The sequence below is a fragment of the Podarcis filfolensis genome (assembly GCF_964270895.1).
Source record: "Podarcis filfolensis genome assembly, chromosome: 7".
Lineage (NCBI taxonomy): Eukaryota > Metazoa > Chordata > Lepidosauria > Squamata > Lacertidae > Podarcis > Podarcis filfolensis.
This window is the reverse complement of record NC_139603.1, coordinates 78,635,768-78,651,717: the sequence shown is the minus strand read 5'-3', so window position 1 is coordinate 78,651,717 and position 15,950 is coordinate 78,635,768. Positions and strand designations below refer to the sequence as shown.

Sequence of the window (15,950 nt, the reverse complement as noted above, 5' to 3'; positions counted from 1 at the left end):
TTTTTATCTTATTCTATTGTGTGCTACCTTGGTTACTTTTTGTTGTGATCCGGTGTATAAATCTGCAAATAAATGCATGATACAGTGGACGGATGGGTTGCGAACGTGATCCGTGCGGGATGCACGTTCGCAACCCGCAGCGTTCACAACCCACAGCGGCACATCTGCGCACGTGCAGGTTGCAATTTGGCGCTTCTGCGCATGCGCGGCCACTGAAACCTGGAAGTAACCCGTTCCAGTACTTCCAGGTTTTGGTGGTCCGTAACCCAAAAAAACGCAACCTGAAACATCTGTAACCCAAAATATGATTATAAATAAATAGCAGATCATATTTCAAATATGCCATCTGTTAAGACTTAAAAAGGTGAAAGGCTGAACAAATCCCCAAGAACTGGTTTGCCTATGATAGGTCAGAAAGGTAAAGGACCCCTGGACGGTTAAGTCCAGTCTAAGGTGACTATGGGGTTGTGGCGCTCATCTCGCTTTCAGGCCGAGGGAGCCGGCGTTTGTCCACAGACAGCTTTCTGGGTCATGTGGCCAGCATGACTAAACCACTTCTGGATCAACGAGGCACCGTGACGGAAACCAGAGCACACAGAAACGCCGTTTACCTTCCCGCTGCAGCGGTACCTATTTATCTGCTTGCACTGGTGTGCTTTCGAACTGCTAGGTTGGCAGGAGCTGGAACAGAGCAACGGGAGCTCACCCTGTCGAGTGGATTTGAACCGCTGATCTCCAACTGATCAGCAAGCGCCACCCGCTCCCCCTACGCCTATGATAGTAACATAGAAAGCTGCCTTACATGGAGTCTGATCCAAGGCTTTTTTTCAGCTGGAATTTGCCAGCGCTTAGTTCCGGCACCTCTCAGGTGGGTGCCATTGCCATTCTAAAACAACGAGGGAGGTGTTAATTGTGAGTTCCGGCACCTAGAAATATACCACTGTCTGACCATTACTCCATTGTGCCCGGTATTGTCTATGCCAGGGGTCAGCAAACTTTTTCAGCAGGGGGCCAGTCCACTGTCCCTCAGACCTTGTAGGGGGCTGGACTATATATTTTAAAAAAATCCTATGCCCCACAAAGAAGAAGAAGAAGAGGAGGAGGAGGAGGAGGAGTAGTTTGGATTTGATATCCCGCTTTATCACTACCCTAAGGAGTCTCAAAGTGGCTAACATTCTCCTTTCCCTTCCTCCCCCACACAAACACTCTGTGAGGTGGGTGGGGCTGAGAGACTTCAGAGAAGTGTGACTAGCCCAAGGTCACCCAGCAGCTGCATGTGGAGGAGCGGGGAAGCAAACCTGGTTCACCAGATTACGAGTCTACCACTCTTAACCAATACACCACAAATAACTCAGAGATGCATTTTAAATAAAAGCACATATTCTACTCATGTAAAAACACCAGGCAGGCCCCACAAATAACCCAGAGATGCATTTTAAATAAAAGGACACATTCCACTCATGTATAAAAACACGCTGATTCCTGGATCGTCCACGGGCCGGATTTAGAAGGCGATTGGGCCGGATCTAGCCCCCGGGCCTTAGTTTGTCTACCCATGGTCTATGCCGACTGACAAAGGCTTTCCAGGATTCCAGATACGGTACATTCAGAGCCCTAACTGGAGATGGCAGGAAATGGCACTGGGACATTCTGCATGCCAAGCAGATGTTCTGGCACTGAGCTGTAGCCCTCCCCCTGGTGTCCAGTGCCAATTCCAGAGCCACAGTTTCAGGTGTACCCTGTTAGTGTTTAAGATTACCTATGAGCACGTGCAGCTTGCCTTTCCTTCATCAACAAGCAAAGAAATACTGTGCATCCCTGCTTGTCTGGAAGTACAGAGCTTCCAAGGCAGATGGCAGAGCTCCCTTATAGGCCTGAACGCCGGCATCTCTCTTTTTTAGAAATTAAGCATTTGCCCACACACCAGTTGACAGCAGACAACGCAGTCCAAAATATATATATATGCCTGGAACATTTATAGCTTATGCAGAAGTTCTCAAGCTGCGGCCCGTTCGCTCCATTCCAGTGGTCCACGGAAAGCTTGCAGAACTGTGAAAGAATCATAGAGCTGGAAGGGTCACTCAAGGATCATCTAGTCCAACCCCCTGCAATGCAGGAATCTCAGCTAAAGCATCCATGACAGATGGCCATCAAATCTCTTCTTAAAACCCACCAAGGACGGAGAGTCCACAACCTCTCGCGGGGGACTGTTCCACTGTCGAACAGCTCTTACCATCAGAAAGTTCTTCCTGGGACTCAGCTAGACTGGTGAAGAAAAAGGGATTTATACGCGTTGTATGTGCCACCAGAGGGCGATGTGGAGTCCTGGTTTTTCCTCTACCTGTTTTCCCTGTTTCAATTTACAATACTTTAAACTGAAACACTTCTTTGACCCAGCCCTGGTGTTTAGTCGGAATCTTCTTTCTTGTAACTTGGCCCTGCTGCTATTTTTTGTGTGTGAGAAGATGGAGAACCAGGTTGTTTTCACCAGGGATGGATTCTATCCAACTGGTTAGCAATGCCCTCCTGAACACAGGCCAGCAATTTTCATTATTATTATTATTTATTAAATTTATTAAATTTATACTTCCCTTCATCCAAGGATGACAGGATGGTTTACAATATAAAAAGATAAAAATACATTCCATAGTAACAAAAGAAAACAATAACACAATGATTTAAAGGCTATAGATTGCTTAATTAGCCAAAGGCCTGGGAGAAGAGGAATGTTTTTGCCTGGCACATCAAAATATGCAAGGAAGGTGCCAGGAGAGCCTGCCAGGGGAGACAAGCAGGGAGCCACCACAGAAAAGTCCCGTTCTCATGTTGTCATCCTCAATCAATCTCTCTCCAGTCGATATAACTATCCTTTCACCCCCAACTTTACGTTATAAAGGAGGCCTTCCCAGGAGCCTGGCCTAAGGCCTGTGAATATCACTCATAATACAGCACTGGTTTCGATGAAGATACATATGCCAAAGGAAAAGCAAGACCCCCCACCCCCAGCAATTGTCAAGTGGTCTGCACACACAAAAAGTTTGAGAACTGCTAGCTTAAAATTATGCTTCCTGTGCCACTTACACCAATCACAGGAAACAGGGGTCAGTTCACCGGCCCCAATATCATTGACTCTGACTGGCAGCAGCTCTCCAGGGTCTTGGGCAGATATCTCCCCCTCCCCAGTTCAAAGCATGTGCTCTACCACTGAGCTATGGCCTGCTTATAGCTGCGAGTGTTTGTCGTTTAAACCTAGGTTGGGCTCCTGTGCCTTAAAAAAACAGCTTGGTGCTTATGAATCACATACTTTTTACGGTATGGAGATATAAACATCATGGCCTGCTAATTTTGGAGCATCGAATCGATGTTTTACATCGGCTGATTGGGGTGGGTGGGGAGATGGCAATTAGCATCGCCACTTGATTGGGGCGGGGGGGGGGGGAAATCCAGCCTAGGCTGGGCGCGTGGCTTTTAACAGCAGCCTTATGTTACAGACGAAGAGCTGGCGAAGCTTCTAAGGAGGCTTTTAAGGAGAAAAAAGCCATTCGTGGAGGAGAGGATTCATCGACGGCTACTAGCCATAATGGCTTTGCCCTGCCTCCACAGCTTGAAGCAGCGATGTTTCTGGATAGCAGTTGCTGAAATCCACAGGAGGGGAGTGCTGCTGCGCTCGAATCCTGCCTACTGGTTTTCCCACGGATATCTGGGAAAACAGGGTGCTTAACTAAATGGGGCATCCTGCATAATCAATCACAAGACCCGGTGCACACATGCCATTGAAATGGCAATGCCCATCAACTTTGGGGGAATCTGGTCCCCTCAAATATTTTAATGGGACTGCAGGGACCTCAGCCCCTAGGAGTTAACTCCTTTGCAATGGCCTGATCCAGCTTCTCATGTGCTTACGAAGCAGCCTGCCTCCACCCTCCGCTCAATTCCCCGTTAAAGGCACAGGCGGCGCGGCTGGGCTTTTGTTTTTTTAAAGTTGGCAACCTCCGCACCAACTCGGTACTTTCCGATTCTGACTGCATACGGCTCGGGGTTTTTTTTTTCTTTGAGCAGCACCTCCCCGCGAAAAAAATAAAAACAACGCACAGAGATACGCACACCAACGGCTGCTTTAACTCCTCCTCCTCTCCCCCCCCCCCGCCGATCTTTGCCCGCCCCCAAACCAAAGCTCCCTCCACTGGCTGTGATCGGCGCTGCGCGCACCGAGCAGGGCGCACGGAGTAGGAAGCGCCAGCAAAGACGCGCGACTTTGGTGCGTTTGGGAAACAAAAAGCGGGCGGGCGAGAAAGCGCGCACCCGCCTCCCTCCCGGGAGAGCCGTGCCTTTAAATGCTGGGGGCTGAGCGCTCGCCGGGGACTCCAGCGCCCGCCTCGCTCTCTCCAGCCACCCGCTCCGGCTCCCGCTTGTTGCTCAGGCCGGCTGGCGAGGCGGGCGCGCGGCGCGCAGCCGGAGCGCACAGCGCGGCGACCATGAGCCACCTGCGGCCGGGCTGAGCTGGAGGGGGGAAGCCACAACTCTCTGTTGGCTGTTGCTCCCCCCCCCCCCAAGGGGGGACGAATAAAATCCCTCCAGCCTCCAGGAACCAGGCGGACTAACCGGCTCCCCAGGAGCCTCGCAGCAGCGCCGTCGCTTGGTAAGTTTCCAGCGCCGTCGCCGCCACCACCACCCGCTCTCCGGACGGAGGAGGAGGAATAGGAGGAGCGGGGGAAGGTATGGGGAGTGGATCAGGTGACGGGAGCCAGGCACACCTGGGCTGATCTCCGGCTTGTTTGTGCAGAGAAGGCGGCGGGAGAGGTGAGTGGCTCTCTCGGGCTGCTGCTGGCTGCTCGCGTCTCTCTCGGGCTGTAGCTGGGCAACCTGGTGGCCGCCGGCGGCACCCCGCGTCTCCTTTCCCTCCCCTCCCCCACCCCATCCCACCCCCCAAAAAACTTTTGATCGCTGGAGGAAGAATGTGATGGAGGAGCGCGAGGGGGAGCGCAGCTCGCGGAGAAAAAGATCCCGCTGGGAAAACTCACCCGCGATTCGATAAATAAACGAAGGTGGCCGGCAACTGGGCTGGGCTTTCAGCGTGTTCTCCAGCAAACACGCCCTTTAAGACCAACAGCCTCGTAGGCAAAGTTAGCCCAGACGTGGAGTGGCATTTTAAGGCTTTTGTTATCCTTCGGGTGCTTTCCAAATCAGTTCGGGAAGAGGCGCTTCAGTAACGCTGTAAGAGTCCCGTTTGCATTTATATATATATATATATATATGTGTGTGTGTATATATATATATATATATATATATATATATATATATATATATATATATATATAAACGCTGATAGGAGAATGTGTGTCTTGCCCCTTAAGAGCCCTAAATGTTTGGAATGAAGTCTTACTGAATGAAATTGGACTTCATTCTCTCAATAAGAGTGTACGCTGGTGGCCCTTGACAAGGGGCTGTTCCAACCTCAGCTTCTCCTTGGCACTATGGAGAGAAGAATGGCCTACCTTAATGGGTTGTCGGATGAACTGATTAGATGATGATGGTCTATGCCAGTGGTTCCTAATTAGCTAAGTCCTGTGGACCCCGTTTTTCAAAAGCCAAGCCATGGACCCCCTACTTTTGAATTTTTAAATATATTTCTTGGGTAGTTTTGTTATGTGAATAGTGCCGCAGTCCCTCCTGGGTGGGTTACACAAACTCCCAGTTGGGAACCACTGGTGTATGGGAAGTGCTTTGGAGACTCGGGAAGAAATGCAGAATTTTAATCCTGGCATTTAATTGCCATTTCTACTGCTGCTTATTTTTTCATGCCCTTATTCAGAGACATAGGAAGCTGCCTGGGATGGTTTGGTCATCTAGGTCGGTATCATTTACAGCGACTGGCAGGGGACATTGCCACCTTTCCTGTAGATACCAGGGACTGATCATGAGACCTGAGGTTCTTTTCCACTGAGCAGTTGCCCTTCTTCTGTCTAGCCACTGTCAGAAGTGGGGTGATGAAGCAGGCTGTTGGGCCTCTGCCTGATCCAGTGGCATCCTTCTGATGCTCTTAGAAGCGGCATAAGTGATGGAATGGGCCACCCCTGTGAATTTTGAGAATCCCCCAGGATCAAACGCCCAGCAAGAGCAGTGTTTTCATCTTGGGTCCCTTCATCTCTGCTTGGCCTTCTCACAGGAGTCGGCCGATGGAATGATGCAGACATCGAACTCTGTGCAGCAAGAGTCAAAGTGAGATTTTGCTCGCAAGTTAAAAGTGTGCCTGGGGCTGGAGCCTGAAACTTACCCTGCCTTGCCTCTGACCGTGTGGAGAGCTGATCATCGTCTCTAAGCTCTAGCCTTGCTATGTTCTATGGTCCCCCTGGGTTTCTGAGGCCTTGCCAGAGCATGGTATTGATCAGTCTAAGAATTAAGCCAGGCACATTTTGTACCTGGCTTCTATTGGCCACTTGTGACCAGGTGAAGATGCCTGGGTGCCTGACATCTCCACCATCTGGAGGTGCATGTCTGGGGATCCTTGGGTCTTGATTGTTTTCACACACGAGCAACACATCTTGTAGAATCCAATCAGTTCTATTTTATCTCCGCAATCGGAATGAAGTTCAAGAACCAAAATGCTTTTTCTGTTCAGGAGCAGTGAACAACATTCCAGTTAACTGTTGTCTTCACTTATCCCACCCAACTGCCCTGCCCACACTTGTGAAGGATATTCTTATGTTATGAATGGTCCATGTCACCATGAAGAAAAAGAGGCCGGAATAGGCTAATATATATGTGGACTGTCCTTGGATCAAGTGACTTTTCTTCTTGAAGTTCAAGGTTGTCATCTAAACTAGCCAGATATTTAATTGAGAATCACAGCCAGTCCTTCATTTGAAAAATTAGAGCAGTCTTTCCCCAAAATGCCAACTAGGCATTTGGTGACTGCAACCCTGGTTTAAGGAGCCATTTGGTGCCTAGCTATCTGACTTTCTAACACTGGCTATTGATGCTTGCCACAGGGCCCCCCAAAAAAGAACAACTGACTTCCTTCATCAGAGCCACCACAGAGTAAATGTTGGTGTGACTGCACGGCTAGCTTTGTAATGCAGTAGAACCTTTTCGCTTTGTGGAACTGCTCCAGAGCTTACATCTGGTGGTGCTGTGGGAAGTAGGAACAGAGGGTTGTTTTGTTTTGGTGACTCTGTTGTTGTGGGTTTTGCTTTGACTCCCAGGTTCTTTAAATAAAATGCACAGGTTTCTGGCTAGCAGCCCTTGTCCTTTCTGGTTCCTCTCCTTGCTCTGATAGATTCTTCCCTCCTCTTTAGATGTAGGTTGTTCATTAAGATTAAGGAGCCTGTCACTTTGCTCCTGCTACTCTATAGCAGGGTTTCCCAAACTTGGGTGTCCAGCTGGCTTTAGACTACAACTCCCATCACCCCTAGCTAAGCAGGAACAGTGGTCAGCGATGATGGGATTTGTAGTCCAAAAACTACTGGAGAAACCCAAGTTTATGAAACCCTGTTCTATAGGGATGGGTGCACTGTGGCCCTCTGAACACTCCTGGACTGCAGCTCCCATCACCCTTGATCACTGGGACTGATGGTAATTGGAGTCCAGAGGGCCACAGCTTTGCCAACTTTGCTATCAAGCAGTGTTTCCCAAACCCAGGTCTTCAGGTGTTTTCGGACTACAATTCCCATCATCCCTTGCTAGTTAGAAATGGTGGGAGTTGTTCAAAAATTGCTAGAGACCCAAGTTTTGGCAACACTGCTATAAAGTAACATGGCATGCTGATAGGATCTCATTTAGCAACAATGAAATTGAGACAAGTATCCTCTCAAAGTTCATCCTTCCCAAAAAGTGGCAAAGGATTTGGTGGGCGGAGGGTAGGTGGAAGAGAGGATAATCATGGCAGCGGTTGCCTTGTCTTTTCTTTTACCACATTTGATACAAAAAAATGACATTAATCAACTCTAATGAAACCTGCAGAGTGTTGCATGTATGCATCAGTCACATATAAGGAGGAAAATCTGAGCGGGGACACTGTCAAATAACTGAATCATAGGGTGCAATGCCAAGACTTCAGCTGCCCATAGCTTCTCCGTAAGCAAGCAGCTGGCGGTCTGACATCAGCATCACTTCTGTTTACATAGCTGATAGAATGGGAGCCATCCCTTGTCAAAGCGGCTGGGTTTAATTTGGCCTCCTTCTGCGTTGTGAAGTGCTTGCTTTGTGTGCTCTTCAGCCAAGGCAGCAACCCTAGGCAGGTGGCAAAGTGGTACCCTTTCAGGCTCTCACCTGTTCTGTGATGTCTAGCCCTTCCTGTTCCTGTTGTAGATTCATCCCATGTCTCTGTGTGGTGTAGTGGTTAAGAGCGGTGGACTCGTAGTCTGGTGAACCGGGTTTGCTTCCCCGCTCCTCCACATGCAGCTGCTGGGTAACCCTGGGCTAGTCACACTTCTCTGAAGTCTCTCAGCCTCACTCACCTCACAGAGTGTTTGTTGTGGGGGAAAGGAGATTGTTAGCCGCTTTGAGACTCCTTCGGGTAGTGATAAAGCGGGATATCAAATCCAAACTCTTCTTCTCTCTGTTGCATTGCAACTCCCTTCTCTTCTAACAGGTGGGGAAACTTCTTGTTACCTGAGCTCCCTTTCCCAGCATCCTTTGCACCATGTGATACTTCCTTAAGTCTGTTTCCTGCTACAGTTGGAACTGGCTCAGACTGCTGATTGGACACACACACACACACACACACACACACACACACCCTATAGTTTCCAAACCGATATGCATCTCATCCTACACACCCCGTGTTTTCTGTAGCAACCCCTCTTGGCTGCTCATTGTGTTCCTTTGCACCACGTCTTCTTAATGTGGTCTTAGGGAGCCTAGATGAGGCATTGAAATGCCGAGCATCAGCTGAGAGGTGTGTGTATGTGATAATTATGGGGATTGCAGCAAACAGATGGGGGGATGAGACCCTCCCCTCTCCTGCTGAGGTGTTTAGCAAAATCCCTTTTCTAGCCTTGGTGTTTGCTGGGAAGGGGAACCCACCCCCAGCCTCTCCCCACCCCGCTCAACTGATGCTTGTTGCATTTTTATAAAAACAGCTGTTTCAGCACAAAGACGTATTTAACATCCTGCCTAGTTCAAGCCTGAAATATCTTTCTTCAACAACTCTGTTCTGTGCATAACCAAAAATATTTCTTCCTCTGTCAGTTGTTTGCTCTTTTGTTTTTCCCTCCCCATTCTCTTTAGACTTGCCTGTGCAGTGTGGGGAGCTTTTATCCTGTTCTGCAGGTACATTTCCAGATCAAGGGGTTAGGGGAGGTGCTCAGCCACCTACACACAAGTGTTAAAGCAAATGCTTTGCATGTCTAAGATCTCCGGTGCAACCGCTGGCATTTCTGCTTAAGAAATCTCAAGTAGCAGAGCTGCAAAAGATCCTTGGCTTTAGGCCCTACAGAGCTGCTGTTTGTCAGGGTGGAGGAGCCCTGGGTTTAAATGGTCCAGTCCGGTATAGGTTGGACCTGAGAGTGGTCACTAAGCAGTGTAGGGAGGGCAGAAGTAGATGGTAGATTTAGACACCCAAGGCTGCAGCTCCCAGGGGCTCCTTTTCATCAAGGAGGGGTGGAAGTTGGGGGTCAAGTTACACAAAAGAGTCTCTTTTGGACATGTGTATGATTGCTAGATTTGTGGTGGTTAAGCTCAGGCAGTCCAGCTGATTTTGCTGGACCAAAACCTGCCCCAGCCAGCAGGCCCAATGGTCAGGGATGCTGCAAACTGTAGTCTAGCATCAACTGGAGGGCAACAGGTTCCCCCATGCCTGAACTAGAAACACTGGAGAGGTTGTAACATGGGGGGGGGGAGCTCAAGCTTGGTGGCCAAATGTGGCCCTCCATGTCTTTCAACCTGGCCCTCAGGGCTCTCTCTAGAGCACCAGCCCAGCTTCATGCCCTCATGGGGTGGTTTTGCCTAGCTGGAATGTCTCCTTGAATAATACCTCTTTCTTGGCTGGATGGAGAAGCAAATGCAGAAACTCACCAACTGGATAAGGGTAAAATTCGCACCCATTGCCCTGCTCTCCTTTGCCTCTGGCCCTGTCCATCGCTAGCATGTGGCCCCTGAAATGTTTCCCAGAAAGAACCCTTGGGTTGGAAAAGATCTCCCACTTTCCCCTCTAAGAGTTGCAGTATTGTGATAAATGGCCATGCAGTTCTGCAAGCTGTGAAGTGAGGGACGAGTTTTTGGGGTTCTCTTTTGGGGATTCCGCCTGCACTAATGCCTCTGTTGGTTTTTTCCTTTCAGCAGGCATGGGGAACCAAGTGGAGAAGCTGACGCACTTAAACTACAAGGAGGTTCCCACCACAGACCCGACGGGCATGGACAGGGATGAGGGCCCCCGGATTGGGGTCTCCTACATATTTTCTAACGACGACGACGACGTGGAGCCTCAGCATGACTCTGTGGCACCCGACCTCGGTGGAGAGCACCCCACGTCTCAGCCGTACGACCCCCGGCTTCACGAAGTGGAATGTTCCATCTATTACCGCGACGAGTGCATATACCAGAAAAGCTTCTCTGGGGATGCGCCGACGTCTGACGGGGTGGAAGGAGGAGGAGGAGGGGGCCACCTGGCCACCTACACCCCAGAAAACCTTTTGAACCGGTGCAAACCTGGGGACGTGGTGGAGTTTGTCTGCCAGGCCCAGTACCCTCATTGGGTGGTCTACGTTGGGGATTTCCAAGTCGTGCACCTGCACCGGTTGGAGGTAGTGAACAGCTTTCTGACCGACGCCAGCCAGGGCAGACGGGGACGTATTGCTAACCAGCTATACCACTACAAGCCGCTGAGCCCAGCCACGGTGGTGCGGAACGCCCTGGACCAGGTGGGCTGCAAGGACCGGGACCTCAGCTGGAGGAACTCGGAGTGCTTTGCCGCCTGGTGCCGCTACGGCAAGCGCGAGTTCAAAATCGGCGGCGAGCTGCGGATAGGCAAGCAGCCCTACCGCTTGCAGATCCAGCTGGGGGAGAAGCGCAGCCACACGCTGGAATTCCAGAGTCTGGAGGACCTCATCATGGAGAAGAGGAGGAACGACCAGATCGGGAAGGTGGCCGTCCTCCAAGAACTGTCCAGCCACCTGCAGCCGGCCGAAGACACCGACAGCAAGGATCCCGGGGCCCAGACAGCCAACGAGTAAGCGGGGCTTGCACCGCTGGGCCCAGCCTGGGTGATGGATTAAAACTGAAGGCGGAGAAACTGAGCTGTTATAAGCCCCTTTGGGCTGCTTCAGGGCGGCTTCACTCCAATCACATGTGAAGGGAAGTGTGTGGGGGGGAAGCTGATTAAGTGTCTGTACTTTAGCACTTAACTCCTTCCGCGCTTGGTAGAACCAGCAACTTTACTTTTTTATTTTGTTTTGCTTTTTGGTCAATGGTTAAAACTCAGGGAGATCTTCCTTCCTCTCTGTTCTGGCGTGGTTTTCTCTCCCCCAGCTGGCTCCAAGTCTGTGCTTTTAGCTCCTGCAGCTTTAAATTTGGGTGAAGTCCAGTGGCTCTGGGCTACATGATTAAAATGCAGAGCCAGAAAGTTCCCCTCGGCTGTCTGTTTCCCCCCCTCCTTTACCTCCTAGTTTGCATTGGCATTTCTGGAATCTATTTCAGTCCTGGCCTCCCCAACCTCCCCTGCCCCCATCCCTCCAAGGATCTAATGGCTAAATCACTGTTAATGCCGTAGAATGGGGTTGTTGGCCTGTTTGCATTGGCTCCTTAATAAAGAGAAGCCAGCCTCTGGAAGGCTGTGGGATGGAGGCTTCTGGGTCCCCTCTGTGGGATCTCTGAAAGGAGCCCTTGCTATTAGACTCCTGCTCCCATCATCCCTGCCTATTGGCCATGTTGGCTGGGGGACGATGGGTGTTAGAGTCCTGCAACACCTAGAGGGCTACTGGTTCCGCATCCCTGGTGTAGGAGGACAGTTGCAACTTCTTTTCACTTTTTACCGAGGAGCCTAAAATATGTTGGCAGAAAGTTGGCTTCTGTTTCCTGGTAGCAGGGCAGAATTCCTTCGGGTGCTACTGAAATGGTTGGCAAAGCTTTCCCTTGAATTCTGTTGAGCCATATGACCCACTTTCAATATATCTCACGGGCCAGGTTTTTTTTTGGGGGGGGGGAATCATACTATTTTGGTGGCAGTGGGAGAAGGGTTAAATCCACGTGGCACCATTGGGATGTGAATTGGCTTCACAGCCACATAATGTTTGGGCACATCTATGTTATTGCAAAATGTGAATTAATTCTACACAATTTAATTGCACACTAGGAACTGATAGCCTCCCCCCCTTTTTTTAAGGTCTCTGGGTCCAAAATTTCTGGGTTTGTATGATAGTTGGCTTGGAGGGCAGACATACCCTGATTTAATTGTTTTTGGAGATCAGGTTCTTAGTGATTTGGAAGAAACTGGTTGTCTCAATCAGTTTGTATTGTAATTTGGTTTGCTTACGAAATTGATTTCAGGATCCCAGGAAAACTGTTTCTGAAAGGTTGGGGTTTTTTCACCCTTCCCCTTTGCACCTCAGTAAGATCTGCAGATCGTAGAAAGCCCTCTCCCTTTCTGAGTAGCGGTTTGGCAGTAGACTAGGCTTATCTCTTGCCTGAAGTTATGGTGGGTTTTCAAGCTGTGGGGAGCTTCTGGCTTCACCTGCTGCACGTTGATTCCTCCAGAAGCCTTTTTAAGTTCATCCCCATGTGCTGCTGCGCCACAACGATATTGTTGGGGGAAGAAAGAGGGAGCAATTGTTCTCCTTTTGGTGATAGATCTGATTTTTAAAAGCCATTTTGACTCGTCAAGGGATCGTAGTTGCAGAAGGAGAGAGATGCAAAGCCTTCCTTTGTAGTGGCTTGCTAGCGCAGGGTAACAATTGAATTGGCCCTGTTTTTTGAAAGCTCTTTTCACTTCAATGGGGTTTATGTAAGAGCCGTGCTTGATGGGTTGTTTTCTGCCTGAGAATTGCATCCCACTTCCTAGCATTCAGAGAACACAACAGGGTCCTTCACACAAATGGGGCGAGGAAGAGAGAGCTTATTTCTTGAATGAGCCACCAGATTGACTTGAGGTATTAGTACTGTACTTGAAAGCAAAGTGTTTTCAATGGAATTAAGCAGAATATATAGTATATTCCCCCCTCCCCCTCTCTTACAGCAGTTCTCCACTACTTGATGCAAAAAAGGATTCCCTTGCCCTGCTGTCCATTGCAAGATTGGATCACATGTAATTGGAGAGAGTTGGCTGTACTCCTCATGAAACATACTTTGGGGTATTCCCATGGGAGTTAGCAGGTCTGTTCCAGGACAAGCAACTTGTGGATTGTGAGTAGTTTGGAAGGCAAAGGAATTTCAGGTTTGATTCCGTCGTCATGACTCTGAAGTTAAGGAAATTGTAGCACACAGGTTTCTTAGCTTCCCCTCCCACTTTCTGTCTCTTCTTGGGATACACTGTTCTGTTGCAGCGGCAACTAGGTAAACCCACAAGCCAGAACGTTTGTCTTAAACCAATGTAATATTGGATCCTGAAAGCCATTTTCAACAGTAATCCCGAAGTGGCTTGCTCTGAAGTATTCAAACCTGAAGTTAGTGGTGCACCTCAAAGAGGACAGCAGGTTGTACATTCAACAGAAAAAAGTGGTAGAGGCTTTCCAGGGCTGTACCACTTTAGGCTGCAGGTGTAGGGGGGGTGTCACATGATTGGATGCTTCTCTTCCCAGAACAAACACAAACCTTCCCTTAGCGTTGAAGACGCATGCCACAAATGTTCATATTATAAATTTCTCTGTGTCGTAAACAGAGTCTTATCCAATGAGGCACTCAAGATATGTGATTGCCAGCCCCCCCCCCCCCGGTACTTTGAAATAGTACAGTCCAGGAAAACAAAGTCACTGCTTCATTCTGCTGAATGTAGAACTCCCCAGAAACTTGCAGCGCTTGTCTGATTCTTGCACTCCAAGCAAACCCACACTTGATTTGGCTTAGCTGAGTTGTGGGCCGCTGCATCACTGTTTGGTTTTGGGTGGAGGGATAGCAGTGCTATTATTTCACCAACCTATTTCTGAGCTTTTCGTTTTGAGATGACGGGAAGTTCATGAGAATTTCTCAAGGAAGCCACCGGTGTCAGAAAACACGGGCCAGCTTCTGAGCCGTGTGCCCCAGGCCATGCGACCCCCTAAACAGCTGTGCACAATGCACGAGATCTGAAGGTCGCATTGAGGAGCAGGATGCGGCTCCTGGCATGCTTCCGAGGCACGCTGTTGTCTGTGCCTACGCCAGAAAAATCCTGCTTCCGGTGATGTCGTCCTGTTGGTGGGTGTGAGCTGTGGGCTTGGTCTCTGTCCTTGCGAGATGGGGCCCTGAGCATCGTGGGGGGGCACTTCCTATATACACAGGCCAGTTATGAGCACCAAGCGAGTGCTTCCTGTCATTGTGCCTCCCCAGAAATCAGTGGCTTCTTTCCTCCTTCTCCCCCTGTGGAATAAAAGGTTTTAAGGGTGCCCTAAAATAGGGTGATGTCTCGGAACTGGGCTTGATGCTCAAGTAGCCATTGTTTATCCTGGAACCTGCATCTTGTTTGGCAAGGGGATGAGTGTGTGAGAGGGGTGGTTTCAACGGTGAAGCAGTGGGTGGGAAGCGATGTCTTGTTTCACTGTTTTCCTGCCCCTTGATCCATAGACGTGTGTTGTGCAGTGTCGCCTGAAGGAAAACAATGGGGAGGGATTGTAGGAGAAAAGCAGCAGGCAGGGGAAGGATTAAGCCAGGGGTCGGCAACGTGTGGCCTATGGGCAGGATGCGGCCCACGAAGACCATTTTACCAGCCCACGAAGACCGTTTTACCGGCCCACGAGCCACCCCCAAACCAAACCGCCCACTCGGTGAGTCCCCCACGCACTGCGCTAAACCGGCGCACCATGGGGACTCACCGAGCGGCACCGGAAATCGCATCTACGCACGCGCAGATACCAGAAATCACATCTGTGCATGTCCAGATGCCGAAAACCGCTTCTGCGCATGCCTAGACGCCATCAATTGCAAGTGCACTGTGTACGTGCGCATGCGTGATTTACGGCATCGCGCTGTGCCAGACCGGCCCACAGACTATCTCCATGGGAGTGATCCAGCCGATGGCCGGTAAACCTTGCTGACCCCTGGGTTAAGCACTCACATGTTCCTGCTCCCCCTTCCCCTCCATAGCTTTTCTGGTGGTCACAGATCTGAGTTTTCCCCTGAAAACTTTGCTCTCCCTTCGTTATGAGGCCTCTGTCCCAAGTCTACAGAAGGGAGGGTTGTGGCAGATGACACTTCTTCCAGCACTTTGGTGCCATAACAGGTAAGGAAGCAGTACCTGCTGCAATTCTCCTTTCATTAAACCACTATTAAAGGCACAACGGAGCCTTGGCTTCCCGTTAAATCCTTCAACTGTATCCGGGCTCCAGAGTCGATTCTATAAAGTTATTAATGATTCCGGTCCTCAGTTTTGTGTAGGACGAGATTTATTCCACTATGTAACGAGTGGTTGTAAAATTATATTTTCTTACGCAAGTATTTTTTTTGAAAGAAAGCCTATAACGAGAATATTTACATTTCTTGAAAGCTGTTGTATTATTTTCACACGCAAAAAAAAAAAGAATATCCTCCAAATTGGTTATTATTTTTGTCATTGGTGATCTAAAAGTATTTTCTAGGTCATAAATCTACTGTAAAAGAAACATTGTGAATCTATGTATCTACAAGGTACTAAACTGTAACTTTACTGTGAAAATTATTTTCCCCTGTGTGTCCGAAACACTGGAGACGGTTTGGGGGAGGACCTTTTTCTCATCAGTTTTTATTCCCCCACCCCCCAAAAAACCATGATGTGCTTTATTTGTAAAAGCAAATACTTATTCATTGTTGGACAGCTGCTCAGGTTTAAACAAAACTCATTTGTTAACTGA

General features: G+C 49.3%; 1 protein-coding gene and 1 long non-coding RNA gene across 7 annotated transcripts in view; one reads left to right on the top strand and one right to left on the bottom strand.

Moving 5' to 3' along the window:
* The window catches only part of LOC310766300, a 22,659-nt gene extending 17,978 nt beyond the window's left edge, over positions 1-4,681 (bottom strand). The window contains exon 1 of the long non-coding RNA XR_014550035.1: positions 4,603-4,681. This is a non-coding gene — a long non-coding RNA (uncharacterized lncRNA). The remainder of the gene's footprint in view (positions 1-4,602) is intronic.
* On the top strand, positions 4,179-15,950 carry LRATD2 (LRAT domain containing 2). 6 transcript variants are annotated; one of them, XM_083622298.1, is made up of 2 exons: positions 4,179-4,639; positions 10,282-15,950. In XM_083622298.1, exon 2 carries the CDS (start codon positions 10,284-10,286, stop codon positions 11,169-11,171), a length of 888 nt encoding a protein of 295 aa, XP_083478424.1. In that variant the 5' UTR covers positions 4,179-4,639; positions 10,282-10,283; the 3' UTR covers positions 11,172-15,950. The 6 variants fall into 6 exon arrangements, with proteins under 6 accessions (XP_083478424.1, XP_083478422.1, XP_083478426.1 ...); XM_083622296.1 differs by having other exon boundaries at positions 10,279-15,950; XM_083622300.1 differs by having other exon boundaries at positions 4,181-4,258; positions 10,279-15,950.